The sequence below is a fragment of the Puntigrus tetrazona genome, chromosome 16 (assembly GCF_018831695.1).
Source record: "Puntigrus tetrazona isolate hp1 chromosome 16, ASM1883169v1, whole genome shotgun sequence".
Classification (NCBI taxonomy): domain Eukaryota; kingdom Metazoa; phylum Chordata; class Actinopteri; order Cypriniformes; family Cyprinidae; genus Puntigrus; species Puntigrus tetrazona.
The window spans coordinates 8,572,327-8,600,224 of NC_056714.1; the positions used below are offsets into that span (position 1 = coordinate 8,572,327).

Genomic DNA, 27,898 nt, shown 5'->3' on the forward strand with positions numbered 1-27,898 from the left:
TGGGACACACACCTTCCAAAAAATTCAACTTTTGTCTCGTCAGTCCACAGAGTATTTTCCCAAAAGTAAGGCCTAATGTTTTTTGGATGTTGTTGTGGTGTCTTTTGTGACCTCTTGAATGAGTCGCTGCGATCTTGGGGTACTTTTGGTCAGCTGCCCACTCCTGGGAAGGTTCACCACTGTTCCATGTTTTCTCCATTTGTGGATAACGGCTCTCACTGTGGTTCGCTGGAGTCCCAAAGCTTTAGCAAATGGCTTTATAACCTTTTCCAGACTGACAGATCTCAGTTACTTTCTTTATTTGTTCCTGAATTTCTTTGGATCTCAGCATGACGTGTAGCTTTTGAGGATCTTTTGGTCTGCTTCACTTTGTCAGGGAGGTCCTGTTTAATTTCTTCATTGTGAACAGGTGTGGCAGTAATCAGGCCTGGGTGTGGATTGAGAAACTGAACTCAGGTGTGATAAACCACAGTTATGTTTTAACAGGGGGGCAAACGCATTTTGTTTTCCATTCATAATAAAAACCTTCATTTAAAAACTGCATGGAACAAACTTTTTTACACCACTGTTTATCTAAATTCTCTTCCTTTTGTGTAGATCCGACATTTTATCATCTGTTGTATTCATGTGTAGTACAGATTGTGTGTTACCGGTCAAGCTGTGAACGCATGCAGCTCAGCTGATTTTTTAAAAAAAAAAGGAAATGAGAGAAGGCCTGAGAAATACCACAGACAGGAATAAATTCAACGGGATAGGAATGTAGAAAGGCAACATTGTGCAAGATAATAGCAGATGTGCATCAGGACGTAATTACACCAGACACCTTCATCAAAGCAGACACGGCTGGGCTGGAGCTATTGTAGTAGTTAAGGGTCTGTTAACAAAACACTTGAAGATTTAGCCCTGGCGAGGCCTTTTACGAAGCATGTACTTCCAAGGTTTCATCTAAAATGAAAATTACACATTCAGTAAAAAATATAAGCTTTTTATTTCTCAATGTGGCCATCAAATGTAAAAAAAAGATACAATATATAAAAATGTACTTAGGGAATTTATAAAAAAATATTTGTATTCACCCACTGTAAAAAAAAAACAAAAAGTGACACATAAACATGATTGAAGCTCATTTAGCCGAACAAGAAAAAGTATAAATTCAGTCCTACTTTTTTACTTGTTTGCAATTTTCTGTTTCTGCACCATTTTTTCAGGTCATTTATATAAAATTGTCCATTAAGAAAAAAATCTGTGGTCAAATGAGCTTTATAATTTGCATTGAATTTTAATGCTAGGTTTCAGCTGAAGCCCCATATTAACCCATGGACTAGTGAAATAATAGTAATAATAATCACATTTTAAATTGTATGAAATACCCCTTAAAAAGAAATACAATCCGAAAGAGTTTTTGTTTTGTACATGCAAATCCCACTGCATTCAATTCATTTCTACAGTTGGAGGCATTATTGGGTGAATAAGACCTCTCACAAAACCAAGTACATGTCAAGGTCACTGCCAAAAATAAGAAATGTAAGAATGAAAGGAATAAGACAGGAGTAGTCTAGAGTAATTTTACTATTGAAGACTGGAGTAAAAGCTTACTATAAAATAAATGCAGTCTAAATTCTTTCAAAAAGAAAAAAACCTTAAAAAACGAATAAAACAAAAATCTTTGTGTGACCTAGATATGTTATTGGGATGTGTGCTATGATAAGGAGAATTTGAACAGAATATACATGATTATATATATCTGAAAAATTACAACCCAGAACCCCAACCACTCCACAACCTTCATTCAAGAAACATTCAAGAAAAGCCTGCATATAAACACATAACACAGAAGATAGAAAAAATTTAGTGTGAAACCTTCAAACAACTGGAAATAGGACATAAACAGCTGCAGACGCGCTTCCACTCTCAAAGGAATCCAATGGAAATCGTCGGAAGGTTCTCTATTAATGCCCTTTTCTTCTTTCTCTTCTATTGGCCTCAGTGTGAAGCGCTTGTGTCCTGTGAAAGAAACCTGTTCTCGATGTTGTCTGCACAGTTCACCAAATACATGTCCTTCAGGGTGTCTACGAACATCTGGATGCGGTGACAGGGCAAAACGTTGTTCCCTCCCCCGCTCCCGCTGTCGCTCCAAACCTTCAGCATCTGGTAGTGGGCATCTTTGCTGTTCCTGTGGTCTTGGTCGGCCCTGTCAATGTTCTGCTCAGAAACACCAAGCCGTCGTACAAGCTCTTTGAATCGCCCGATGGGCACCTCGTCCAGCACGAAGTAGAAGAACTCGTGAACTGCAAAAGTGAAAGTCAGAGAGAGAACGACAACGGACGTGAATCATCTTTAAGCTTCATAACTTCCTTTCGAGGACTTATGTGTAGAAACAAAGAAACTCAGACATACTTTTGATCTCCCTTGGAACGCAGTCTGGGAGTTTTCCGCTTTGTTCTGTTTCACACTGTTGGTTTGTGAGAGGAACGCTCTCGTTGTGGACCGCGTCTGCTCCCACTGTGATAATAAATGTCTGTGGAGAACATTACAGATATATTAATTACTTAAGAAATCAAAGTAAAACCAAACCGTGCAGTAATCAAAATAACGCCAGTCAAATAGGATATTAATACACATCACACCATCATTTATGATTACTTGCCACCAATTAATAACAACCAACAAATACAAACATAAAAATGCTATTTTTTTACTTTCTATTCATCAAACAATACTGAAAAGTATCATGGTATTTTTTTTATAATTTTTATATTATATTATATTATATTATATTATATTATATTATATTATATTATATTATATCTGAATAAATGTTGCCTGAAGAAATTCAAATTTATTTTAAATATTTCTTTAATATTAATTTATATTTTAAAATATATCAAAATAGAAAACAATTGAGCATTTATGATCAAATCTGAATCATCTTCTATGAAAACAGCTTTGCAGTAATTATGCGTCTAGCATCTATCGTGAATCACTCGCATTGTGAAGACGAATGGCTCCGGGGTCTTTGTCATTGTTTGTCATAGGTCAATTTCGCACTTTTACCTGATCGTCAGAAGCAGGCGATGATTTCTGCGATGACAAAGCATGCCTCTTTTTTTTCTTCCAAAGTCTGATGCCCTCGTATAACATGAACACTCCCAGCGATAGAACTGTGATGCACGCAAATACAGGGACCAGTATTTGGGGCATTAAATCTGAAACATCGACGAGAAACAAACGTTAAAAATCCTCCCATCATTTCCTGCCTGAGGACACGTGTCGGTGTTGGACCATACAGAGATGTTTTGTTTAGTCATGGCTAGACGAATTCAGAGGAAAAAGAGACGGGACTTCCCAAGATTGCTCATGCTTTCTAAAGAACGTTAGCACCCGCTCTTTTTTTCGCCTGTCTGCCAACCACAATATTAGGAAAACCAACAGGCACTAACAACCTTTTCAATATTTTTCAATGGACACACTTTCTGGATGGATGCTGTTCAGTACAAGTTTAAATTTTTTTTCAGGAAATAAACGTAAATTCTTGTCTCAGTTACACATTTTCCCGATTAAAAAAACAAATACTACTCTAGGTTGCATTTTACTTTAAAGTGTCCTCGATGCAATTTAATTACACATTTAAGCACTGAGTAATATTAATTACTATATGGTTAAGATTAGGGCTATTTTTATATCAACTAAGCAATGTAAGCGATGTTCTATTTATTAAAAACCGAGTGGAAGTCTCCTCAAGCTAGTCATTACATCAAACACTCATTACAAAATAACCATTCATTATATAATGACTATTCAGCTGCTCTTATTAATAGTCAGCTTTTCAGATCATTAGTCATCAAATACAAATTTCACTCAAGCTAACTGCTCACTAAAAACCCCACAGATCATGTTTTCAGGTCATTTGAAGTTTTATTTTATTTTTTTACATTTTAATTGGGTTCCCATTAATGTCATCAGTTTGTTCATAAACAAACATGTGAAAAATACAAAAACTGGGGGCGGGATTTACTGCATGGACCAATCATAGTCTCTTCTTTTTCCCCCATTCATTCATTCACTATACAGTACCCCTTAGCCTTACATAAATTAGCCTTCCTTCTACAGCCTTCTTCTGTAATAAAAAAACTTTATTTTATTTATTAATTTCTAAATTTTTAATATTTGCATCGTTTTCTAATTAGTTTTTTTTAAGGCACTGCATCCCTTGCCTCGTCCCAGGTCAGTACTCACCTGAAGGACTAGTTGGGTGGATAGACATAAAAGGGGTAGGAGGCGTGCTGGATTTGCACAAATGTGGACACTCCTCCTGACATCTATAAGATATAAAGAACACATGTTGGTTATTTTGTCTGCCATCTCTAACAGATCTGTCAATGTTCACCTGTTAATTACCCATTAAAGCAATTTTCATGCACTAATTCAGAACACTTCAGTGAGTAGCGTGTGCCTGTGGATGAGCAGCAACAACAGGGAATGGATTCCGAAACTTCAGTTCATGCAAAATAACATTTGTAGAGATCCTCACTGCGGTTTTTAAATATTTATAAAATAATTTAAAGCTGAATCATTGATTCTCTCTTGGGCCGGACACCGACACAAAAAAAGAGAGCTTGCTCAGAGCCATTACAACATTAAATGCATATTTTATGCTGATCTAAAAATAAGACCAAATTTGTTCTTGTTCACTGACAGCACGGAATATTAGTCAATGTTTGAATAAAATATGTACTAAATTGAAAACTAATTTAATTTACCTGGAAATTTTATCCTAACTGAAAAGAGTTGAATCAAAACATATATAAATATATTCCAATCTAGATCAAAACTGTCCTGTCAAAACTTTTTTTAACGATATCAATTTGCACCTTAATTGTAGTAGACCTAAAATACTAAGAGTAAAATATTAATAATAAATAATAATAAATATTAAAATAACTACAACAATAATAATAATAATACTGTGAAAAATAGAAAATTATATATATATATATATATATATATATATATATATAAATACATAAATAATTAAAAATATTGAAAGTAAAAATTTTAAATAAAATAATTTAGAATAAAAATCTAAAATGACTACAATATCCAATATGTCTACTTGTATTTAGTTATTCATTTCAAAACACAACAAATGTAAAAGCTTCGGCATTGATACTAATGTAGAGTTTGTCTCTGCACATTCGTATGAAATGTAAAGCACTGCAAAACAGAAAATATGACACTTCACTTTATCCTAATATTTTTAAGACAGCAGTGCAAGGGAGATTTTTCCAATTCAAAAGATGAATGAGCGCATTCATCAGCCTAACCTCTGAACAAGCGCCACATCTTAACAAGTGCCAGCAGGAATATCAGAGCACCGAAATGTGACTTACTCAACACACGGCTCACAGACGTTCGTTCCCTTGACAGCATAATGGTTTTCTTTGCATTGGCACTTTCTATTCTGTTCCCCAGCACCTGACAAAAGTGAGAAAATTAGCCAAAGGTATCCTATAATGTAAATAAAAGATTAATATACAAGTTTAAGCGTGAGGGACTTACATGGTGCAGCTTCCAGCTGCCCGGATCCACATTTCTTACAGCGAGAGCACTCCCATGCCAAGTCACCTAGTTTCTTGTAGTAGTATTCAGGCTCACACCCACACACCCTGTTGCTTTTGTATGTACATGGTGATATCTCTTTGGAATGGACTGGGATTAAAGGATAAAAGACATATGAAAACTGGGTCAAATTAATTGCTTGTGTTAAGTTTTTAACAATCGTCCACATGTTTAAAGGGATATTTTTATCCCAAAATTGAGATTATCATTATTTACCCACTTTTATAAGGTGGAACACAAAATATTGTTGTGTCAATTAAACTGACACCACTCACTTTCAATGCTTAGGCAAAAACTGATGACAGAATTTTCATTTTTGGGTGAACTACCAGTAACAAGAAATATGAAAATAATAAAAGTCTTAAAAATCACATTACCTTTGTTGCACTTCGTGCAACTGAAGCAGTTTTCATTGTGGTTTGAGTTTTCTAGGTAGGTTTCAGCCTCGCATTTTACACATTTGGACCTTTTATTTGGTTCAGGACATTTCTCTTTCAATTTAAAGCCTAAAATAGAAGAACAAAAGACAATAACAAAGGGTTTCCATGAAATAACACGCCCCATTGCTACCCATATACCACAGTTAACAGTTTTAAATGTTAACGGTTACGATAAATGTTCTTCTATCCAAAAGTCGAAGCATTTATTAAAAGAAAATACACTCTGTACATCCATAACATAAAGCCTGTAATTTAATTTGCTGTACCTGGATGACACTTATCACAGCAGAATCCATTCTTATTCCAGTATTCATTATCAGGACAGTTTCCTTTCACAGACGGACTTCCACTAACTGGGAAATTTGATATTATACATGACTGGCTGATTAGAGCCTGTGGTGAACAAAAGATCATTTAGGTTAAGAATAACATAGGAAATGACTGTAATGGCATGCATTTTGTTATGTATGAGTGCACAGTGCAATACTGTATTCCACAATGAAAAACGCTTTATTTTTTCCTTTCCTTTGAATAAACCAGGAGTAAATAACTTTTTCCACTTATTATTTAGTCAGACTCTCTCAGACATTATTATAAAAATGAAAATTAGGTGAATGAATGGTTATGTCCATTTCTGCAAAGATTTTATGAGATATATATATATATATATATATATATATATATATATATATATATATGGCTATTTTCTTATTACTTTCAAATTATGGGTAAGGTAGCAACACTACAGTAAGGTTCATTAGTTAACAACATTAGTAAACACAAAGAACTACACTTCTGCAGGATTGATCTTAGTTCATGTTAATTTCAGCATTTATTAATGCATTATTAAAATCACAAGTGTTCGGTAACATTATTTATTCGTGAACTAACCCTAACTGTATTTTCATTAACTAACATAAACAAAGGTTAATAAATAGTACAATAAATGCACTGTTCATTGTTTGTTTATGTTAGATAACGCATTAAACAATGTTAACAAATGACACCTACCATCACTGGCAGTCCTCATTAAACTTAAAAAAATTTATTATCATTTTTTAATGGAATTACACTCGAGGCGTAAATTATTTTACAGTTCAATTTTGATTATGAAACCTCACACGACACGATTATTTTATGTATAGGTAAAGTTACCTTAACCTTAACTTTGAAGTTACCTTAAGGGGCACCTTAATAATGCGTGACCTATCGTGCAGTGTATAACACAGCTCATAAAAAGTACATAAAACATCAACCACCCCAACATTTTTATGACTTTTGAAAGCACTTTTGAAAATGAAGGCAAGTGGCTGATGTTGAACTTACCAGCAAAACACAAGCAAACATCTGACGGTCCCTCATGGCCGCTACACGGCGCTAAAGCAGTATTTCTCACTTCACCAAACTCACTGTCCGGACAGAAGAGAGGGGGAAGTGTGGGTAAGACTCGAGTTATTACTTTACAAAATATTAATTACACAGCATTAGGCCTATCTTGTGAGGAAAAAACAATACTTTACACGAACTTGTGTTCTTGCGGCCTATACCACGGATCATTCTTACAGCAGCATATTGCGAAATAGCGCCTAGGTTATACGCGAAACTAACAATCAGACCTAAACCACGCACAGTAACATCTAAAATACAGTTATTGTTGTTAATGCCAGCCGAGACCCCCCACATGCGCGTGCACGCCAGGAAAGGAGGCACACCGGGAGCCGCTTTAACATTTCCATCCGTTTCAAACCTACGGTTCAATCTCGACACCCACGCTCTCAAAGCGACGCACTGGAGATAACGATCGGGTTCCGTACGGAACTTACCTCTACTCATGGCGTTCCAACATCGTCTTTTCTTCTCCCAGAAGCGTTCTGTCATCCCCGAATAGAGCTGAAATATAGACTATATTTAAAAACGCTTTTGAAAACGTGAGACGGGTGAAGTGTCGCTACCGTCCATTTCCTCGGAGGAGAAGGGCAGTCTCTGACTGGAAACGCTAAGCGTCACAGAAGTCCGCTCCTCCTCGCGTGACAGTTCTCGTGAAGGAATTCGAGAGGCTGGATGAAACCGAAAGTACTCTACAGAAAAAAAAAAAAATCACAGTATTTACACAGTGATAGGAGTGATTGAAGGACACAAAGCGTCCTTGGACAATGTTACCATACTAAAGGTATTACCGTCTGTGTTGGTGAATGTCTTTTGTTGGGCCTTGGACACTTACTTGACACTTACTATAGCTTTCACTTGAAAAAAATATGCTATAATATATATATATATATATATATATATATATATATATATATATATATATATGTGTGTGTGTGTGTGTGTGTGTGTGTATATATATATATATATATATATATATATATATATGTGTGTGTGTGTGTGTGTGTGTGTGTGTGTGTGTGTGTGTGTGTGTGTGTGTGTGTGATTTTACTAATTAAAACGTTTACAAATTACGTACTTAATAAGAATATCATGCAACTGTACTTTTGGTATGTTGGCATACAAATCTAGGCTTATAATATTCACTTCAATTGTGCAGAAGCAGTGCTACTAAAGTCCAACTAAAGATATAAGAAGTATATATTTTTTTTGCTGAAGTGAAACTATTGCAAGTACTATTGCATTTTAAATTTCTTGCAATTAAAAAGACAGGGGACATTAGAGGTTTAATATAAGAAAATGTAGTGCTCCGAATAGAATTATATAATTAATTTATATAATTACATGTCTTGAGTGATATGTCAGTAAATATGTTAATGGAACTATACTTTCGGTATGTATTTTAAATATGTTGCTTTTTTTAAAACTAGGGTTTATATATCAGAATGACAAACTAAAATTAAAAAGGCCATAATTAACCCCAAAATGAAAAGCATAATTTAGCCTTATCACCCTCACGTTTAATATTCTGGTTAATGGTTGCAACTTGCAGGTGCATTACTGAATGAATGATCTGAACTCATTAATTTATAAATAGGATCAACCGATTCTTTGAAAAGATCCGAGTCAAATCGTTCTTTAGAAATCAGAAATCTCGACTTACATGACTTTTGCCCCTATTTGCAGTCTGGGTGAAAATTTCAGTCTGTTTGTCACACAGATCAATCACATGATTTCAGAAAACCAGTCATGTGGACCGCTTTTATCATTTTATAGTGAATTCTGCCCCATCTGAGTCTTGATATCTTCATTCACCTTTCTTTATCAATGCATGGATCAGTGGAGTAGTTCCTCAGAATTTCTCCTTTAGTGTTTGTAAGGAAGTCATATGAGTTCATCTGAGGGTGAGCGACAGTTGTCATTTATAAGTGCATGGTCATATTTTAAACTTAACAGAAACAAATGCATATGAAAAAAGTATGTGTGTGCTTTTGCATTGCATAACAGCTAAGGAAATGATCTTTGTTTTGAAATAGCATGTTTTGTTGCATTTTCTCCATATACAACAAGATCTTAAACTCTTCACTAAGTTAAAGAAGTTTTTATTATTAGTTTTTTTGTTATTTTTGATTATGGCATGCAGAACGTATGTAGATAACTGCGTACTGAAGCGAAGAAATAACTTCCTCACCTCTGAAACCACATCCTGTCTCCATTTCCCCTATGACCTGCAATGTAACCATGGAGATTGTACAAGCTGCCCACGGATCGTTCTTTAACATGGTGCCAAAATTAATTCAAAACAAAAACAAATGACATTTTATGCCGTTAGAAGGTGATACTGGTTGTATTCTGTTAACCTTTTTTCGAGAACGCCTTGCTGAAAGCTTGAGAGAGGGAGGTAAAGGATGAATAGTGGTGTTTGTGTTGCCATGAACTGAATAACTGTAGTGAATCAGACAACTGCTGCAGCTGAAATGCATCTTGAAATAAGCAAATTATCTTGAAAATGGGTTGCAATGGTTTTTCTGGGACAGTTTAGTTGGTTCGGGCACAAATGTTAGTTATTTCCTTTCCACCTATGTACTGAATGGAAATATATTTAATGGGCTATACTAAAGGTTTGGTGAATAGCATGACTGTGAAAAGTGAGTTGTTGCCTCGGCACACGACTGTATAAAGAGCATAACGGATTTCATTTTCTTTAAAGGGGAATCGATTTAATGAGAACTACGCGTATAAAGGCAGACCTACTTTGAGGTGTGAGGTTGTTAACCGGTGGTGCGTGGTTTTGTTGAAGCCATGTATTTGAAATACATTAACGCTGCAATTGTATTGTGCAGCCTGCAAAACGTCTTTCTTTTTGTTCAGCAGAACAATGAAACTCATACGGATTTGGAACTACTCGAGGGTGAATAAATGATGACGGAACTTTTATTTTTGGGTGAACTATTCCTTTAATTTTATTACTTTTTTAAGCAATTCGCCAATCTGACTGCAACAAGAGAACTGCAGCGAAAGAGCGTTTTAGAATGTTCTTGAACACCCTCATTTCCTGCCTTAGCCATACAGTCAGGGCCAAAAATAACTGCACCCTTGATAAATATGATCAAAGATGGCTGTGAAAATGAATCTTCGTTGCTAACCCTTTTGATCTTTTATTTAAAAAATTCGCCAAAATCCAGCCTTTTGTTGGATAATAAGAATTTAAAATGTGGGGGAATATCATTATAAAATTAATGTTTTTCTCTAATGAACACTGGCCAAATTTAATGGCACCCTTTTCTTCAATATTTTTTGAAACCTCCATTTGCCGGATTGGGAGCTCTAAAGTTTCTCCTGTAATATCTGAGGAGGTTAGAGAACACCTGACAAGAGATCAGCGACCATTTCTTCATTCAGAATCACTCCAGAGCCTTTAGATCCCCAGCTCCATGTTGGTGCTTCTTCTCTTCAGTTCTTCTTTTACAGGGTTCAGAGAACTGGAATGCCTACAGCAGATTAGTTTTGCGCTCAGTGACTCATTTTCATGTTGTTTTTGAGGTTTGTGTTTGGATTATTGGACCGTTGAATGAACCAAACATGGCCCGTTATAAGATTTCTACAAGAGCCAGTCATTTATTGATTTTTTTTTAAATCTGTTGTTATTTGATAGAATCCACAATGTCTAAACAAGATGTCCAGGACCTCCAGAAGAAATATAGACCCACAACATTGAAAATACAGCAGTACATTTCATTATAGACATGGGCTGCTTTTTTTTTGTCTGTGTTCACCAAAAGTGTTTGCTGCTAAAAAGCAAATATTTTGCTTCTGACCATAGAAGCCAGTCCCATGTGAAGTTCCAGTGTCTGATAACTAAATACACTGGAGGTTTTGATGTTGGATGAGCTATGAGATAGACTTTTTCTTGAAACCCTCTAAAACAACATGCAGTGATAAAAGTGCTGTTTTTCTGATTTTCTACTTGTGATGGATGATAAAGGCAATTTGAGGGTTGTTTTCCCTCCTTTTCATATTTATACTCACCCTGGAGTGCTCCAAATTTTGAACATGAATGGGAATATTTTACTTCTAAGAATTGTTAGGGGTGTCAATAATTGTGTCCAGCGTCTATATGAGAAAAATACCAATTAGCTGACCAAGCGTTAGCAGAAACTGAAAAAATAATGGAAGGTCCTGAGTCAGTCAGATTGTAGAACAAAACTATACTATCAAAAGATCAGAATTAGAAGCTCAAACAATAAATGTCTTCTTTGATTTAAATAGTGATTAGCAGAAAAATACAAATAATACATTTAACCTTAATGGGAACGGGACAGTTCGGGCATTCTGAAATAGCAGTAATTAAAGGAATGATAAATAGCCGAATAAAAAATAAAAAATAAACCTGTTAATTAATAGTTTAATAAATAAATAATAATAATGAATAAAACATTTTTTTAACACATTTATAATGAAACAAAGGGAGCAATGGAGCTCGTTGAAACAATTGTCCCAAGTAGAGAGAAAAAGGAGACAACTTTACAAGATAAATCAGAAGAGGAGAGCGGTGAAGAGGAGGTATTTTATATGCATTACATATATACTGTTCATCAATTAGTACAGAAAGTGAAAAAAAAGAAAAAAAGTAATAACATGTCTAACTGAGGCAGGATTAAAATTAAACATTAAAAAGTGAGAAATAATGACAGGAAGGGTGAAGTTCTTAGGATTTTGGTTGTCAGCAGGAAATAGAGGAATCACAGAATCAATGAGAGAACAAATAACATCTTTAAAAATGTGCAACAAATGATGGGATTGACTAATTACGGGAGAGACCCTAAATTTAGTCCGATAACTAAATATGCTAAAATAGGAGGCAGAAGAAGCATTACAGAATTTAAAAGAAGAGGCTTTTTATTAACAAAAAATATATACAAAATAAAGTGTCCAGGGGGAAAAGTGTCCAAAATAAACGGAGGAACTGGTATCCTCGTCGTGCTGCAGGGGGAGTGCAGGTCAGGTAGTGTTCCAGGGGGAAGGGTCCAGGTAAGGGGCGGAGTCCGGCGGCCGCACGCGCTCCCGTCTCTGGTCCGGGCGCGAGGGGCGGCGGCTTCTTCCCGCGGCTTCCTCCGGGCGGCAGTCAGAAGGGACCTGGCCCTGGCCGTCAGCGGTACACGTGTGCAGTCATCACCTGGACTACGGAGTCCGACAGCGCGCTTCTCTGGCGGCGTGGCGAGTCCCTTCACGCGCCCTTCCTTGAGAGGACACCAGCGTGCATACACGGGGGGAAGAGACCGGTCTTTCGAGGAGAGGCGCTCGGTATTGAACGGCGGCGGTTTCGAGGCCCAGTACACTTCAGGTGTGCCTAGTCACACGCCGCCAGACCTGTCCAATACCACTCCCCTCCTCTCAGACACGCCCACTCCCGTCGGGAGCCTGTTGAAGGGCGGTGAATACAGGACGGGGTGATGATGACAATCAAGGGGAGGGGCAGCCGACTCGTCACATACAATCACATACATTTAGAAAACTGGACAGAACTCTAACGCTGACCCGAGTAGACATGGCTACTCTAGTAACAATATTTAAAAACTATGTTTAAGAAAAGTGGCATATGCAACTGATAGAAGACTACTTAGAAATATACTTTATTTATAGGAACTTAGACGAACGGCAAGAGGCCAACTGTTGTCACTTCATCAGAATTATTGGATTGGAGTCATTTTAGCAAGAGCTTTGAGGGGAAGTGCTACTTCCGTCTGCCCTGCCATGACCCCACCTCATTAGCATTTTTGTTACTCAATTCTGCAGCAAGTTTGCTTATATAGCACATTTCATATACAATGTTAATTTGAAGTGCTTTCAGAATTGTTGTTATTAAATATTGCAATGATAGCTACTAGGGATGTGCACGAGTACTCGAAAGATGATAAAGTCATGATTCTGTTTGACTTTTGCAGAGACAATTTTTTTTTCATTCTAGGTATACCACAAATACATATTTATGTAATTAATAAAATGTAATTAATACACATGCAACTGTAACTGGTACTTAAAGTCTGCTAAATTAAAACATCTAATTATTTTGTGCTTTAATTATGCTAGACGTAGTGCCGAAGTCCAATTAAAGATATAATGAAGTATATTTGACTGTGCTTATGTGGAACTAGTTCAGGTATGTTTTAAATATTTAGCATTTGAAACCTGATTTTAAAACATACAATCCTTATCAGTAGTGATATAAAAACACATTTTATGCTTAAAATTAAGAAATGCGCATTGTGCAAAAGTAGTGCTCCAAATAAAGTCTCAAGCGGTATGATAGGAAATATGTTAATAGATCAGAACTATACTTACTATGAAATAGATGTAGGCCTATTTTAAATATATAATATTTTACGTTAGACAGACTATTTAAAAAAGCAACTATCTCAAACCCACAGCACGTTAGAAAATGGATAACTCCTTTCTTATGAATATGGCTACTGAACATATTGCTGAACACAGTTTCTCTGCAAGAGATGACTAAAGTTGACAAAAATTACAGTAAAAAATGTCATTATCAGTCAGGATGTTTATCGGCAACCTTCAAAAGAACACCGGTTAGTTCGCAGCTGAAAAAAAAAGTGTGTAATATTAAGAAGAAACATGCTTAAACACAAAAACAGCTATGTGACGGAATAGAAATTCAGGCTGACCTAATGTGACTGCTTAGAGGAGGGGGCTCACTCATAAGGGGAAACTCTTTTACTCGAAGCCTAGAGTTGAGTAAAGCTGCCTGCCTGTCAGCAGGTGATGTTATCTGCAGATGCTGAGGTAACATTTCTTATATCTTCGCAGTAGTAGCGATGTTTGTGGTGAGCCCTCCTTTTACTGTAAACACTATTGCGCTTTTGTGTGTGTGCACGTGTGCTGCGGTGCATCTCTGATCTACAAACTACAAGAAGGACATGACTCTTCTCCGATAATGGTATCAGTTCCACTGAATAAAACCAATGAGTTGACAGCTCATAAGTGTGAGCAACAGTTAGGAGGACAGAGCTAGCAGATCAAGATTCGATTCAAATAAGGCACATTTTGGAATATAAACCCAAAATAGATACCATTATGGCAGACACAATGTGCTTTATGCTAAGCGGACAGTTTTAAGCCAAAATAAATGATGACCTTGATGGATTCTGTGTGATTGGACGTTATTCAACCACTGGCCTCACTACTAATCTCACATCTCAGAATGAGTGGCTGTTAAAGAGCTCGTCTTTTTTACTCATGCCCTTAGTCAGAACGAGACGCAAGACCCTTTTCATCTAGAGCGTTTGTGTGCGCGTGTATTCGTTTCAAAGAGAGAAGGAGAGAAAGAGAGAGTTTGTTTTGGAACTAGTTAAAAGTTAAAACAAGACAAAAGACCTTTAACGGAACGTTTGGGGTAGAGAGGAAAAAGAGGCGCAGGAGAAACATCAACAGAAAGACCTGCTGCTGCTGCTGCTATCGGGGGTCCTGTAAGGCACAATCATTCATAACGTCGGTTGAACTTAGTTTGAAATGACTCATCTGACATTTCTGATAAAGATTTAATGCTGAAGAGTTGTCCCCTCATCTTCAAAGTTTCAGAGGGGCCCGACTAACTCACAGCTCTCGTCTTCTTTCTGGTGCAGACTTTCAAGGTAAGACTTCAGTCACTGTCTTTTGAAGACTGTTTAGAGGATGTTTGATTTAGCAGGATGGAAAAGAATGTTGAGGTGTGCTGTGTGATGTTGCACCAGGTCTACATTGAGCTTGTTTTAGAAATGTTCATAAAAAGTTTAAATGCATGACAGCTACAAAAACGTAACTAGGTCAAGCTGAATTTAGTGAACGAGGATCTGTCTGGTGTTTTTTCTAACTGTGCTCAAAAGTTTGTTGTGTGATAATCGGCACTTATTTCAGTCACTTATTTGTACAGAGTATGGAGATGAGCAGTAGCAAAAATAACATTATTGACTCTGTTTTGAAATATACATCATTTTAAATATGTATATATCTCATAATGGCAAAATCATGTTACGGACTCAACAATACTATTTGTTTTGGAATATACATACGTGACATATATATATATATATATATATATATATATATATATATATATATATATATATATATATATATATATATATATATATATATATATATATTATATAATAAAGATAAAGAAAGATATATATGAAAAGATAAAGTTAAAATTTTCCAGTATGTATATATATATATATATATATATATATATATATACAGCCCAAAAGTAATTTTTCAGTAACTATCGCATTAAACATTGAACATGAAGTAAGGCCATTTACAGCCAAGTAATATTTTTATATATTTAGATTTGTATGAGTCTTTACGTTCTCTGCAAACTCATTTAAAGTCATTCCAGGTGTCATGTGTCATTCTGAGCCTTCACGCTCTTCTTTTTTCTTTTCCAGTAAGATGCTTGCCCTGCTCAGTGTCCTCCTGCTTTCGTCACACGTCCTTTCTCTCGTCCAATCAAAGTCGTGCGACGAAGAGACCGAGTACTTAAATGACAACACATGCTGCAAAAAATGTAAACCAGGTAATTAAAACAGCTGCCTCATCACTGTGAGCAGAATTGAGTCAGAGTTGAACTCAAGAACTAAGCAGTTGAGATTAGATTATTAAGGCTTTTTGAGGCATATGAAGAAGCCCGGATGTGCTTTATGTAAGAATTTCAGCTATCGTCTGGTTTAATTGACATTTACCTAAGGTCTTAGAATGACGCATCGAGTTTCTCGTATGAGGATGGCTCGTTCTCAGCATGATTCTCCCACACTAATGTCTCAGTACATCTCATTACATGCGTGTTTCCCTGCCTTTGTTTATGCAGGAGAGTTTGTGATAGAGCACTGCAACCAAAAAAAGGCTGTCACGTGTGGCCAATGCACCAATGGCTTCTTCATGGATGAATACAACAACAACTTCAACTGGTGCCATAACTGCAGAACGTGCACCCAAAACCGTACGTCCACTCGATTTCTTTATGATCACAAAACAGGTGTATGTTCTTAGAATGATATGTTCCGAATCTTCAGATGAATCAGTATGAAAAGTCATCAACTAGAAATACCAAACATGACAGTAAAACAAAGCAGGGGCTTCCCCTTCAGCAGATCTTGGTGGGTTTTTGAGTATGGAGGTACCGTGGGTGGGGGTCTTGTAACAAACATGATATGGGACAGCAAATCTTGAAAACACATGTGTAGCACTGGAAAAAAAAAAGAAGCAGCGCACCTAAGTGGTAATGGAAATAACTGCCTACTGACATGTCTGAGAATTTTTTAACATGCAGATGCAAAACGGTCATTTGGGAAGAATAGCAGATATAAGTAATACGAGATAAACTAATGTTCGAAGTAACTGGAAAAACAAGTATTTAAAAGCCCGGCATGCATTTTTATTCACCAGGAAGTAGACGTGCTGGTTAAAGACATTTGCAATTTAAGTATTGCGGATGGTCAGGGTGTAGATACGGTCAAACGGCCAGGCTAAGAGTCTCGTGATGAAAAGAGATGAGCAGAAATTAATATCCCGAGGTGGCGTGAGAGTTTGTTTGTGAGTCAGCAGAAAAAAAAAAAAAACTGTGTTTGAGCTTGCTGTTTTATTTTGACACTTGTGTCTTGTTGAAATGATTGTGCTCACATATGAGTTCAGGCGCTTTTATGTCTTAGAGGGTTTCGTTCAGTTTTGTTATAAGTGTCACTTTTTTTTCACGGTTCATTTTTTTTATAAAACTTATGAAGAACGGCATTTGAAGAGTGTATTCGCGCAAAGATTTTTAACAAAGATCAAAAATTCATGTTGTTTGAAAACGTTTTGCAAATAAACTCTTCATTTCTTTGAAACTGAGGTCTTTTATAATATTCGAAATTCCTTTAGCGGTCTTTTTCGATCAATATGATGTAACCTTGCAGAATTAAAATAAATAAATAAAACGTGCCGAAAACAAAGAAAAGTCTAAATAAATGTGAATAGCACATGTTTGTTCTATTAGTGGTATATATTTACAAGAATTTTCATTTTTATTCAGTCGGTCAATCAATCAGTAAGTCAGTGTTATCTCAAATAAACATTTTTTGTGAGCAATAATGGTAGAAAAGCTACTTTTAGGAAAGTTCAAGTGTGAGTTCTCACAGTTGAAGAAACCCGATATAGGCTTGCAGCTCTACATAAGCCCTTTCACTGTTTTAATTTTGCAGATATGAAGTATGAGAAGAACTGTACGTCGACACATAATGCAGTGTGCACGTGTGTCGAGGGCTACCGATGCAGAGACAGTGCATGCAATGAGTGTGTGAAAAACCAGACAGCAACTGTTCACTCTCCTGATTCTGCTCTACAGTTACCGGCCACCAATGGTGAGTGTCTGAACGCAGACCCTCTGTCAGTCTGTTGAATCCGTTGCTATCACACACACAGAGTATATCAGGTGTATTCTCTATTGACCTGTTTACTCTTTCTCTCCTTTTCTCCATCCATTTTCCTCTCCCTTTCTATCGACCTCTTCCAGATATAGTGTGGATCTCGGTGAGTCTTTGTTGTGCGTGTGTGTGTGTGTGCGTTCTGCTCACCTGTTTCTATCTCATCAGCAGACGTGCACGACAATGTGGATGGATCATGTCAACATTACCCGGTCAGTGCTACTGTAAACAACACGTCAGTGCCTTAATTCACAAAGAAAACCTGTTGAACTTGCACAAGGAAAATGCTTGCATGATATAAAATACTCTATTGGATTAATAATGTAATGTAATATCATATGGTATAATATAATATAATATAATATAATATAAATGTTTATGATCAACTGACCATCTGTTTTGAGTTTTTCTCAGCTTATATATCTTATTATATTTATTATATTAATATATATAAATATATTTAATATACAAATATAAAATATTGTTCTAAATATATATATATATATATATATATATATATATATATATATATATATATATATATATATATCACAATTAATCACATCCAAAATAAAGTTGTTTTTTTCATTTTAAATATATATATGTGTGTGTGTATTTATTATGTATATATTAATGCACACACAACTATATATATATATATATTTAGAACAATATTTTATATTTGTATATTAAATATATTTATATATAATAATATAATAAATATAATATATAATAAATACATGTATTTAAATACACATAAATATGTACACATGTACACATGTACAAATACATGTAAATATGTACAAATATATACTGAGTTTATTTATATATATATATATATAATAAATATACACAGCACAGACACACACACACAAATTATTTTATTGTGATTAATAGTTTGGCAGTACCTAATATAATATAATATAATATATTATATTATATTATATTAGAATATAATATATTTGAGATGCACTGTCCTTCTGTTTTGAGTGCTTCCCTGTTTTGAGTATATCTAATAATATAATATAATATAATATAATAATATGATGGACTGTTTCTCAGCTTGAATAGAATGGAATAGAATTTTGGAAACATAAGTAGAGAAAGGACATGTTAGAAGTACAGAAGTCACAGAAAAAATCCATTAACTGTTCAATGTGATGGAAATAATTTTAAGTAACCACTATAGTCACTTAATTAAGTCAAGTAATTTTTTTGTGTTTTTGTGTCTTTTTTTTTTAATTGTGAGTAATATTTCACCCAGTATATTAAAATGTTATATGATGCTGCATAATAGGAAAAAAGCTTTAATGCTGTGTGTTGTACTTGGTCATCAGGTCTCTGGCACCGCGACAAAAACAATTCTAGATCCAGTCAGTGCACAGAGGAAGAGAAGGTACCGATGCCTGTGCAGGAGATGTGTGGAAAGATTGAAAAACTGGAGGATGTCTGAGAAAAGAGCAGGAAGAAGACGGCTGATGTGTCTATGGATAGAAATTTTCTAACTTTTCTGAAACAAACCTGTTGCTGCCATTTATGCAAAAGAAGATCTGCACCCGGGTGGCCATCTGAAGGTTCTGTGAGAATGACAGAGAGATTAGTGTCGCCGCGGCATGTAAGGGCACACTTACCATACAGCAAATTAAGGTTTTATTCTCTACACGCTTATTTGTAATTATAATTTGGTCGTTTTTGCCCAAAACAGACTTTTTTTTTAACTTGTATAGAAACGTATAAGTACAAGTTTTTTAACTTTTTAAACTTATGAAGATATTTTATGTTATTTTTGAAGGTTTCATATATTGTAATAACGCGAAGTCACGGAAGTCGCATCTGTACAACTATACTAAATATTGTTTCAGATATCTTTAAAAGACGTTTTTCGCTGGGAATGTAGCACGTCGTTTCCTGGATGTGTTTTGCGCCGGCCGCCCAGTTGTATAAAATGAAAAAACGCAATTGCATTTGTATGCGCTATCTTGCAGCGAAATGAATAAAGTACTCTGAAAAACGTACCAAAAATAAATCTTTATTGATTTTATTGCACTTTACAATTAATATCAAGTAAAAAAAAAAAAGTGCATTACAGCAAATGTAAAACATAATACATAATGACACGCAACAGCTATACTGCCTGTTCCTGTGCTGTGCTTATTTACTTCTAAATGAAGAAAAGTTGACATTTCCAGACCACCATCAAAATGTCAGGGCTTTTTTGATGGCACAATCCATCATGAGAGTCGCATAAAAGCCAAAGAAAAGAGGAAGAACGCTGACAGCATTAACCAGGGACTTAACCGATAAACTGTGTGAGAACAAAAAACTTCTTTGTGTTTTTAATATCTGCAATAGAATTAATAACAAGTATAAATAAAAAAATACTCTAGACTCGAAATGTCCCGGAAGATTAGATAGACGATAGATAGGAAATTATACCACGTATTGCAACTACAATGAGTTTAATAACTATTTACATCAAATAAATACAGCAAGGCGCTTAAATCTTTGGTCTTCTTGAGTGTTTTAAACACTTTCAAACACTTCCAGAGAGTCACTGAGCCGTGGTAAGAGGTGAAAGCCTTTGGCATCGACAGTCAACATCAGCATCCCTCTCCCGTTCTGATGGTTCAGATTCGGTGGTTACGCACAAAACGACTTTATGGGTGATATTGCAAAGCTGGCACCAACTGTCAAGCTCATACGCAACAGTTATGTCGTCCTCACTGTTAGTCACACACCCAGGCCTTCCCCTAACGCAGCCTGTTGCTCTCGAGATGAAATCCCCCGCCAGGGTTAGAGTTTTAATACTGGGTACTCTCGAGCAGTACGGAGGAAGACGGACACAAGCGGCCCGTTATCCCTCACAGCGCCTCTTCTTTAGATATGTGGCACTCTTTCCCTTGCTCCTGAGATGGGAAGAAGATGAAATCGTTATCACCGCTGCGTTCCTCCTCGGACAGATGGACGGGGGGAGACCGAGGGTAGGGCACGTTGATGTTGTTTAGCGATTCTTCTTGGAGCTCGTGTGGTTTTTTCTCGCCGCCATCGCATCCAAACTGATTGAGCAAACTAACAAAAACCGTCTGGGGACCATAGATGTGGAGAGGACCTACGAGAAAGACAGAATGCTGAATTTTCATACCCATTGTTTTCTGCCACCGAGTAAAAAATTAAACAAGGCAAATGTGACTTTTTTTTCTTTTGTAATTCTGACATTATTCGTAGAAATTGCGAGATGTCAGAATTGCGGGACACAGTTTTTGCAATTGCAAGTTCGCGGCTTGCATTCCTCTTATAAGTTATGAAGTCAGAATTGTGTGATATAAACTTGCAATTCGGACCTTTTACTCGCAAGGGTGAGTTTATATTTAAGAATTCGAACCTTTTATTTGTAACTGTGCATTTATATACCGCAATTCTGACGTTTAATTCTGAAGAAAGATATTCAGAGGAAAAAAAAAGTCAAAACTGTGAGTTTAGATCATGCAATTCGGAGAAAAAAGGAAAGATGAAAACTCGCAATTGAGAAAAAAATTTTGGAATCTTGAGATAAGAAGTCACAATTACCTTTTTTATTTTTTTTATTCAGTTGTTTAAACAGGCTCCAATAGGGGATATCTATGTGTGTGTGTGTGTGTGTGTGTGTAAATTTATATCATGAATAGTTCAAACAGTGAAAAGCCTAGTTATACATTTAGTTTTATACATACATACAATCAGTTTATGTGGTATTTAAGCAGCTTTTGGTCTGCATCGGTCCTCTTTATGATATAATTTTCTGTTTTGTTTTGTTTACTGAATGTTTGTATATCGGTTTGACCACCTGACATGAATTCACAGTCTAATCAAATATTTCACAATCCTTTTAATCAAAGAAAATTACAAAAAGCGACTCTTTATAGTACCTAAATTGCCAGCCGGAGGCACAGTGTGCTCTGAGCTGATTGGCTGATGAAACGAGCAGTCTGTGTTGTGATTGGTAGGCGTGCTGCCATGTGACAGCACGCCCTGGGGCTGCTTATCTGGTTGGCTGGTAGGAGGCGCAGTCTCGCTGTCCATCTGAAGAAATGAAAGAAGTGTGAGCAGATAATGCATGACGTTTTCAAATAGCACCTACCAAAATGTGGCTCATTACTCACCTCTATATTACCCAGCGAGCACTGCCTGACAACTAATGAAGAGAAGAGGTAAGATTAACCCACAAAACATCTGAGAAGAAATGTGTTTGTGTTCATGTGTGTGTTACTCACAATGTTTAAAACATTCCTTCTCTTTCTTCCTGCAGAACCGGAGGAACAGCAGAAGGATGATAAAGGATAGCATCACAGAACTTATTCCACATAAACCCCACACGGTAACCCTATTGCCAGCTGCAAAATAATACAAAGATCAAAGTTATCATTTATGATAAGATGAATAGGTCAAATGGAAATATCCTGTAAGAAACATAAGAAAAATCCTCTTCATGAAACAGTTCTCTAAAAAGGTTATATCAGGAGATAGCAAGTGTAATCTAAGTATTAAGTCAATCTAAGTAATAATAGGAAAAAAATAATGTCTGAAATAAAATATATCTAATGAATATCGAGAATGAAGTGACTTTCTATAGTGCTGCACGAAAACAAAATGTGATGTTGATTCCTGAAATAATGTTTGTGGTTAACACAAGCTCAAAAATACTTCTGTTATGTTAGATACATAAGTAATGCAAGACTTTTTAAAGATTATATATAGATAGATAGATAGATAGATAGATAGATAGATAGATAGATAGATAGGCTGTGTGTATGTGTGTGCACGCCTGGTATTTCTCACATTATTCGTCGAAACAAATACCAAAACATTTTGACTTTGAGGGGACATTTTTTGGTCCCCAAGATGTAATAAGCTTACAAGCCAGTGTATTAGGACAATTAAAATACGGTTTGTAAAGGTTCCTGAGTACATGCTTACTTATTAATTTATTTGTCACAGTGCCTATTTCTACAAAAATCTAAAAACCAATAGGAAATCAGGTTGGGTTCCAGGTTGATAAAAGTCAGGCTCAAGGATTCGACCCCACCTCCTGCTCCCCCTAGTGGCAGGTCACTTACTCTTTACTCATCCTATAATGCTCTTTTATAAAGCCTTTTATGATTTGGTTTTGGGGGGTTTACTAGAAAAGCTTTTTTATGCTTGATTGTTCCAAGAACACATTATTTTTCACATATTTAACACTGTTTCGCAAAATGTAAAATGTATAAATAGTTGTTGTTGTCCTATTATGTGTTATATTTATTTGCTTGGTAAAGGTCTTCTTGGATTTAGCTTCTTTTGCTGTTGTAGGTACTCTTTCTTTAATGTGTGAGAAGGCACATGCCTAGAATGCCTAATAGGCATAAATATGGCCCTGGTCATGAGGCCTGATACTTTGGAAGCTGAAAATATTGGTCCAGTCCATAATCCAGCCTTGCTTCAAGCATACTACATAAGAAAACAACAGCACCTACCCAGTTTAATCTCAGCTGTCTCTGTAGATGTAGTGGTGGATGCAGTGGACGATGGGACATCAGCAGAGGTGGAGAATGGGATGGTGATGGAGACAGGAGCGCAGCTGTCACATAGGCGTGTGTGTTCATCGGGCACACACACGTAACCCTCTCGACAGCGACACACTACATCGGATGTTCTCGTGCAATTCTTCTCCACCTCCATGTTGAATTCTAACACGCACACATGAATTAGTTTTCAAAATGAAGCACGTTTTGCCATACTTCCATGTTTCCATTCTCACTTCATCTGGTTTATACTATCATGGAGTAGTGAGGTGTAATGAGCTTTATACCAGATATGCAGTTCTGGAAGCAGCGGTGGCAAAAATTCTCTCTGTTTTTCTCACTGGTGTAGAAACCGGGCTTGCACTGAACACACGAATTGCCTGACTTGAAATATCCTAAGAGATGATGAACAGTGAGGAAGATGGAAGTAGAGAAAGAGGAAGTGGAAATGCAGAGGACAAAAAGGTCAAATTAATTCAAAGTAAAGAAGTTTAAGCCTATATAAGTTCAGTCACATGTTAGTCGAAATACGCAGGCGCCAGATGAATATCTTTAGCCGTTATATCTCTTACTTGTAAGTGTAAATTTAGGATGCCATGTCAAATTTAGATTCATTTAGTCAGATTTTTTTAATGCTACATGTATTAGTATTATGAGGCTTTGGCAGCCCACTGAACCATTTAAATTAAATTAAGAGTTTGAGTTAAGAGTCTGAATATAATCATATTCAACTTGGAGTCTTTAACCAAAGACTATAGAAATACTAAGATGGTTCCCTCCTATACTGTATGAATGGGAGAAAGTGCACTGAGCAATATGGCAAATCCCGCCCCTTAATATAAGAGCCAATCGTTGGTTGGTAGATCCGTTGCGTCACTGCAGCGGCTGTTAGAGGCTGTTTGAACATAATAAACAACACTCATGGAGCAGTTCATTTCAGATGTTGTTTGCTGATTTGACATATGTCATTTAATCGCGAGTTCAGCAAAGCAGGTTATGAGAGCTCGGGATTGACCCGTTCATTTAGATAGGACTTGGTCTTGTTTGTGCTGCCGGCCTGAACAGACTTTCTTTGAAAGGGAAGGTGTCCATAGAGAGTTGATAATATTTACAATAACATATTGAATTTGATAGGTGTCTCTCACATTGTCCCACAGAAACATTTACATAGTGTAGATTAGTATACAATGTTTTATAATAATAATTCATTCAATTTAGTGTCCTTTTCATTAATTTAACATATTTTTATTGGGGACATCCAAGTTACTCGGCATATTTGAATAGTTACTTTCCCTGGTAATTAGTTACTTCTATAGGAATGTTAGTTACTATTTATGCAAAGTAACTAGCAACGATAACTAATTACTTTTTTAACATAACGTGCCCAACCCTGCATTTGTATCGCGATGGATCTTTTCTAATATATTAAATTAAAACAACGTTAGCGAGGTATAAAAGATCAATGGTAGGAACGAGAACGGCAGGTGTTTGTTTCTGGCCTGCGGAAGGCGACTGATACTTTGCCTGATTGTTTGCGAGGGGTTCTCAGGTGGATCTCTTCGGATCCAGGAGACGGGTATGACTCGATTTGAGGTTGAGTGTTTTAAAATGTGGTGTGTTTTAGCAAGAATAAAGGTATTTTTAATATGTGCATTTCAGTTACGAAAATCCCGGCTCTCAGGCGAGGGATCTGTATATGCAGTTTTGGATTCCTTGTGTATTGGGTGTATTGGGCATGAATGTCATTAAAGGGTTTTATCAGGAGTTGTTTCAACAGCGTGGATCTAGTTTGTTCGATGGAGGCAAGCCTTGAGACATTCTTAAGTTAGTTCTGCTTTAGTTTTTGCAGCTTAATGTGATTTCCAGTCTCCATGGACACCAAGGCACGGAACGAACTTTACAGTTGGCACAGTCACGCTGTTATTGGCCGTGTATGGCAAAGGATATAGAGAAGTGGTGTCAGGAGTGTGGAAGGTGCATTCTGGCTAAGGCCGTTCGACCTAAGTCTTTTATGAGTAGCATTCAGGCTAGTCGTCCACACGAGGTAGTGGTGATAGATTTTACTGTGCTGGAGCCGGCTTCGGATGGTAGAGAAAATGTATTGATATTAACAGATAGATTCACGGCTCTTAGGCGAGGGATCTGTATATGCAGTTTTGGATTCCTTAAAAGGGTAGGAGTTAGACATGTTTTATGTTTTAAGAGATGATGGTTGTTTAACTTTTAAATAAAGGTATAGCATTACGTGTTGCAGCTCTACGGAGCCCATTTGTTGCTCTTGTTTTACTTTTGAGGGCTTTTTTTGACTGTTTGGTTTTATTTTTTTTTAGTCCGCCCGGGTATTTAAACTGGTAATAGGCCAAATTAATTTAGAAGGGCCTTGTGGGTGGACTAGTTTTTCTATTTTGTATTTCGTTTGACCTAGATTGGAAGCGATATTTACGGTTGATGAATTGTGTGAATCACAAGGTCTTTTATAAATTCATTTGATGGTTTTGTGTGTGTGTGGTTTTTTTTTCTCCTTCTCCTTCGTGTTTGGCATGGTTTGATGCTCAACTCTTTCTGGATAAACTTAGAGTCCCCTTGTGATTTAAAACCTCTGTGAAGCCATCAATAAATCTTGGGGATTTATTCAATTTTTATATTTTATGCGTAAATTGATTTCGCCTCTCTAAGCTGCTTTTTCCAAACACTTTTATTATTATCATCATAATCGCTTCATTATTCTTATTTGTATTCTTTGTACATTCACATGAAATAGTTTGTTACTTTTGTGCGTTTTTAATCAATAAAAAAACAAAATGGGTGAATCAACAGTGCATTTTTTAGCAAAACTATTGCATTCCCCTGAGATTCTTTGCCTTTTCTATGAAACTATTCTATAAATAGTTTTCCCTCCCACCACAAATAATTACCATAACAAAAGTTTTGCAAGTGAACGCCAATGTTAATCAGATAAGAAAAACAAGAAATCGTAGCCCATTTTAATGTGTAATAACTCAATTTGTATTTGACTGTGCACAGACATTCAGCTCAAAGGGCACATGCTGAATTTTTTTTAGGCGGATGTGGGTGCTCACACACAGACACACTCACGTACATGCACACACACTTTTCTGCACAGAATCAGACTTGCTGACTGAGGTCTCTTAAGGGGAGAGATGAGAAATAGCATCAAAAACAGGACGTTACAAAGTAGCTCAAACAGGCAGTGGCATTCTAATGAAGGAAGTGGTTTATGCTTGTGTGTCAGAGCATACCATTTCCCATCATGACAGACAGAGAAAGAGAGGGAAAGGAAGACGATAGAACGGTGAAGAAAAACTTAATAAATAACCATTGATGTCCTGATTTCTTGCTAAGACCACAAATGTAATACTGGGAAGTGTTGCGACAGAAAGGTACGCTGACGCACTCCGCGAAAGCAGAGAAAGTGAAGCCGGATGCAAGAGACTTAAAGAAATACCGATCCGAAATGCTTTCTCACCTGGATTACACAGCTCTTCTGAAAGGGCCCTCGAATTTCTCTTTTTTCCGTCCTGCGCGAAAAAGAAAATGTGTAACGGATGCGTCCGATTGAGTGTGTTTTTAAAAATGCTAGTTCACATCATGACTCGGGTTAGCCGATTAATGTAAACACAGAGTATGCAGCATACTACAAGTTTCCACAACAAAGCAATATATATATATATATATATATATATATATATAATACATAATAACATAATTTACCATAGGGAGCCCATAAATCAGGTGACCTCTCAGCATCACCAAGGCTACAGATAACACTGTCACAAGCATCTGTAAACCATAAAACTATATCAGGGATCCACACAAACAACATATAACAGACCTCTGGAGGACATATACACGAATACAATCAAACTTTAGGTATAAAAAAAAAGTGATTTAGAAGTGTGAGTAAAGTTTCACTTCAACGTTCACATGTTCATGACTAATAAAATAGCATGCTGCATTATGCAACAGCTGATTTTGCCAAAAAAAAAAAGTGGGAAGTAAATTGCAGATCTGATTAATAATAACAAATAAGCATGTGACCGGCCCCCTACTTTAACTTCAAATCAAAGTGGTCAACATCTTAAAAGAAAAACCTGCACTCTAAAAAGAAAGCAAGTGGAAAAAATAGCATAACAATAGCTGCAATATAAGTGAAAATAGTCTGTACCTTACTATCAGTCTAATCCAAAATGTCACCGAATGCTTTGAGCCTCTATTTCTGTGTCTTCTGCCAGTCTGTGTTCAGTTCTGATCATTTCATCTCATTGTTTCCTCACCTGCTGTGTCTTCCTGTCATTCCCCTCCCTCTCTTTCTCACACTGTCCTTCACCTGCTCGCTGTTGTGAAGAGCAGAGAGAAAGAGAGAGAGAGAGAGAGAGAAGCAATAGCTTCGCTTTGTGGCCGTCAAGGTTTCATTGATGTTTCATTATTACTGGCTTGATTA

General features: G+C 36.4%; 3 protein-coding genes and 1 long non-coding RNA gene across 4 annotated transcripts; 2 read left to right on the plus strand and 2 right to left on the minus strand.

The window, feature by feature from the left end:
• Positions 1–1,700: 1,700 nt before the first annotated feature.
• tnfrsf1a (tumor necrosis factor receptor superfamily, member 1a) lies at positions 1,701–7,943 on the minus strand. Its single transcript, XM_043261747.1, has 10 exons — positions 7,883–7,943; positions 7,386–7,468; positions 6,326–6,452; positions 5,997–6,125; positions 5,560–5,709; positions 5,391–5,475; positions 4,237–4,319; positions 3,055–3,206; positions 2,398–2,518; positions 1,701–2,288 (listed from the first exon to the last, which is right to left on the minus strand). The coding sequence occupies exons 2-10, from the start codon at positions 7,419–7,421 to the stop codon at positions 1,984–1,986; spliced, it is 1,188 nt and encodes a 395-aa protein (XP_043117682.1). The 5' UTR covers positions 7,422–7,468; positions 7,883–7,943; the 3' UTR covers positions 1,701–1,983.
• cd27 (CD27 molecule) lies at positions 7,391–19,914 on the plus strand. Its single transcript, XM_043261755.1, has 7 exons — positions 7,391–7,499; positions 15,036–15,094; positions 15,890–16,017; positions 16,309–16,440; positions 17,678–17,836; positions 17,989–18,111; positions 19,237–19,914. Exons 3-7 carry the CDS (start codon positions 15,894–15,896, stop codon positions 19,350–19,352), a joined length of 654 nt encoding a protein of 217 aa, XP_043117690.1. The 5' UTR covers positions 7,391–7,499; positions 15,036–15,094; positions 15,890–15,893; the 3' UTR covers positions 19,353–19,914.
• On the minus strand, positions 19,909–27,803 carry si:dkey-260g12.1. The gene is made up of 9 exons (XM_043261750.1): positions 27,623–27,803; positions 27,169–27,237; positions 26,924–26,975; positions 23,724–23,831; positions 23,389–23,601; positions 22,150–22,269; positions 22,039–22,070; positions 21,805–21,958; positions 19,909–21,008 (listed from the first exon to the last, which is right to left on the minus strand). The coding sequence occupies exons 2-9, from the start codon at positions 27,235–27,237 to the stop codon at positions 20,761–20,763; spliced, it is 996 nt and encodes a 331-aa protein (XP_043117685.1). The 5' UTR covers positions 27,623–27,803; the 3' UTR covers positions 19,909–20,760.
• Positions 21,947–23,553, plus strand: LOC122360919. Its single transcript, XR_006252840.1, has 3 exons — positions 21,947–22,086; positions 22,185–22,253; positions 23,416–23,553. It is a non-coding gene; the product is annotated as an uncharacterized LOC122360919 (long non-coding RNA).
• Positions 27,804–27,898: the final 95 nt, after the last annotated feature.

Excerpts from the sequence above, each read along its gene's own strand:
- tnfrsf1a (XM_043261747.1), bottom strand. The coding sequence starts at position 7,421 with ATGAGGGACCGTCAGATGTTTGCTTGTGTTTTGCTG. Across the intron at positions 3,207-4,236 it reads CCACCCAACTAGTCCTTCAG|ATTTAATGCCCCAAATACTG; the intron begins GTGAGTACTGAC and ends TCGATGTTTCAG. Across the intron at positions 2,519-3,054 it reads CGCCTGCTTCTGACGATCAG|ACATTTATTATCACAGTGGG; the intron begins GTAAAAGTGCGA and ends TGTTCTCCACAG.
- cd27 (XM_043261755.1), top strand. The coding sequence starts at position 15,894 with ATGCTTGCCCTGCTCAGTGTCCTCCTGCTTTCGTCACACGTCCTTTCT. Across the intron at positions 17,837-17,988 it reads ACAGTTACCGGCCACCAATG|ATATAGTGTGGATCTCGGTG; the intron begins GTGAGTGTCTGA and ends GACCTCTTCCAG. Across the intron at positions 18,112-19,236 it reads GATCATGTCAACATTACCCG|GTCTCTGGCACCGCGACAAA; the intron begins GTCAGTGCTACT and ends CTTGGTCATCAG.
- si:dkey-260g12.1 (XM_043261750.1), bottom strand. The coding sequence starts at position 27,237 with ATGCTTGTGACAGTGTTATCTGTAGCCTTGGTGATGCTGAGAGGTCAC. Across the intron at positions 23,832-26,923 it reads AGAAGAGCTGTGTAATCCAG|GATATTTCAAGTCAGGCAAT; the intron begins GTGAGAAAGCAT and ends ATCATCTCTTAG. Across the intron at positions 21,959-22,038 it reads GCTCGCTGGGTAATATAGAG|ATGGACAGCGAGACTGCGCC; the intron begins GTGAGTAATGAG and ends TCATTTCTTCAG.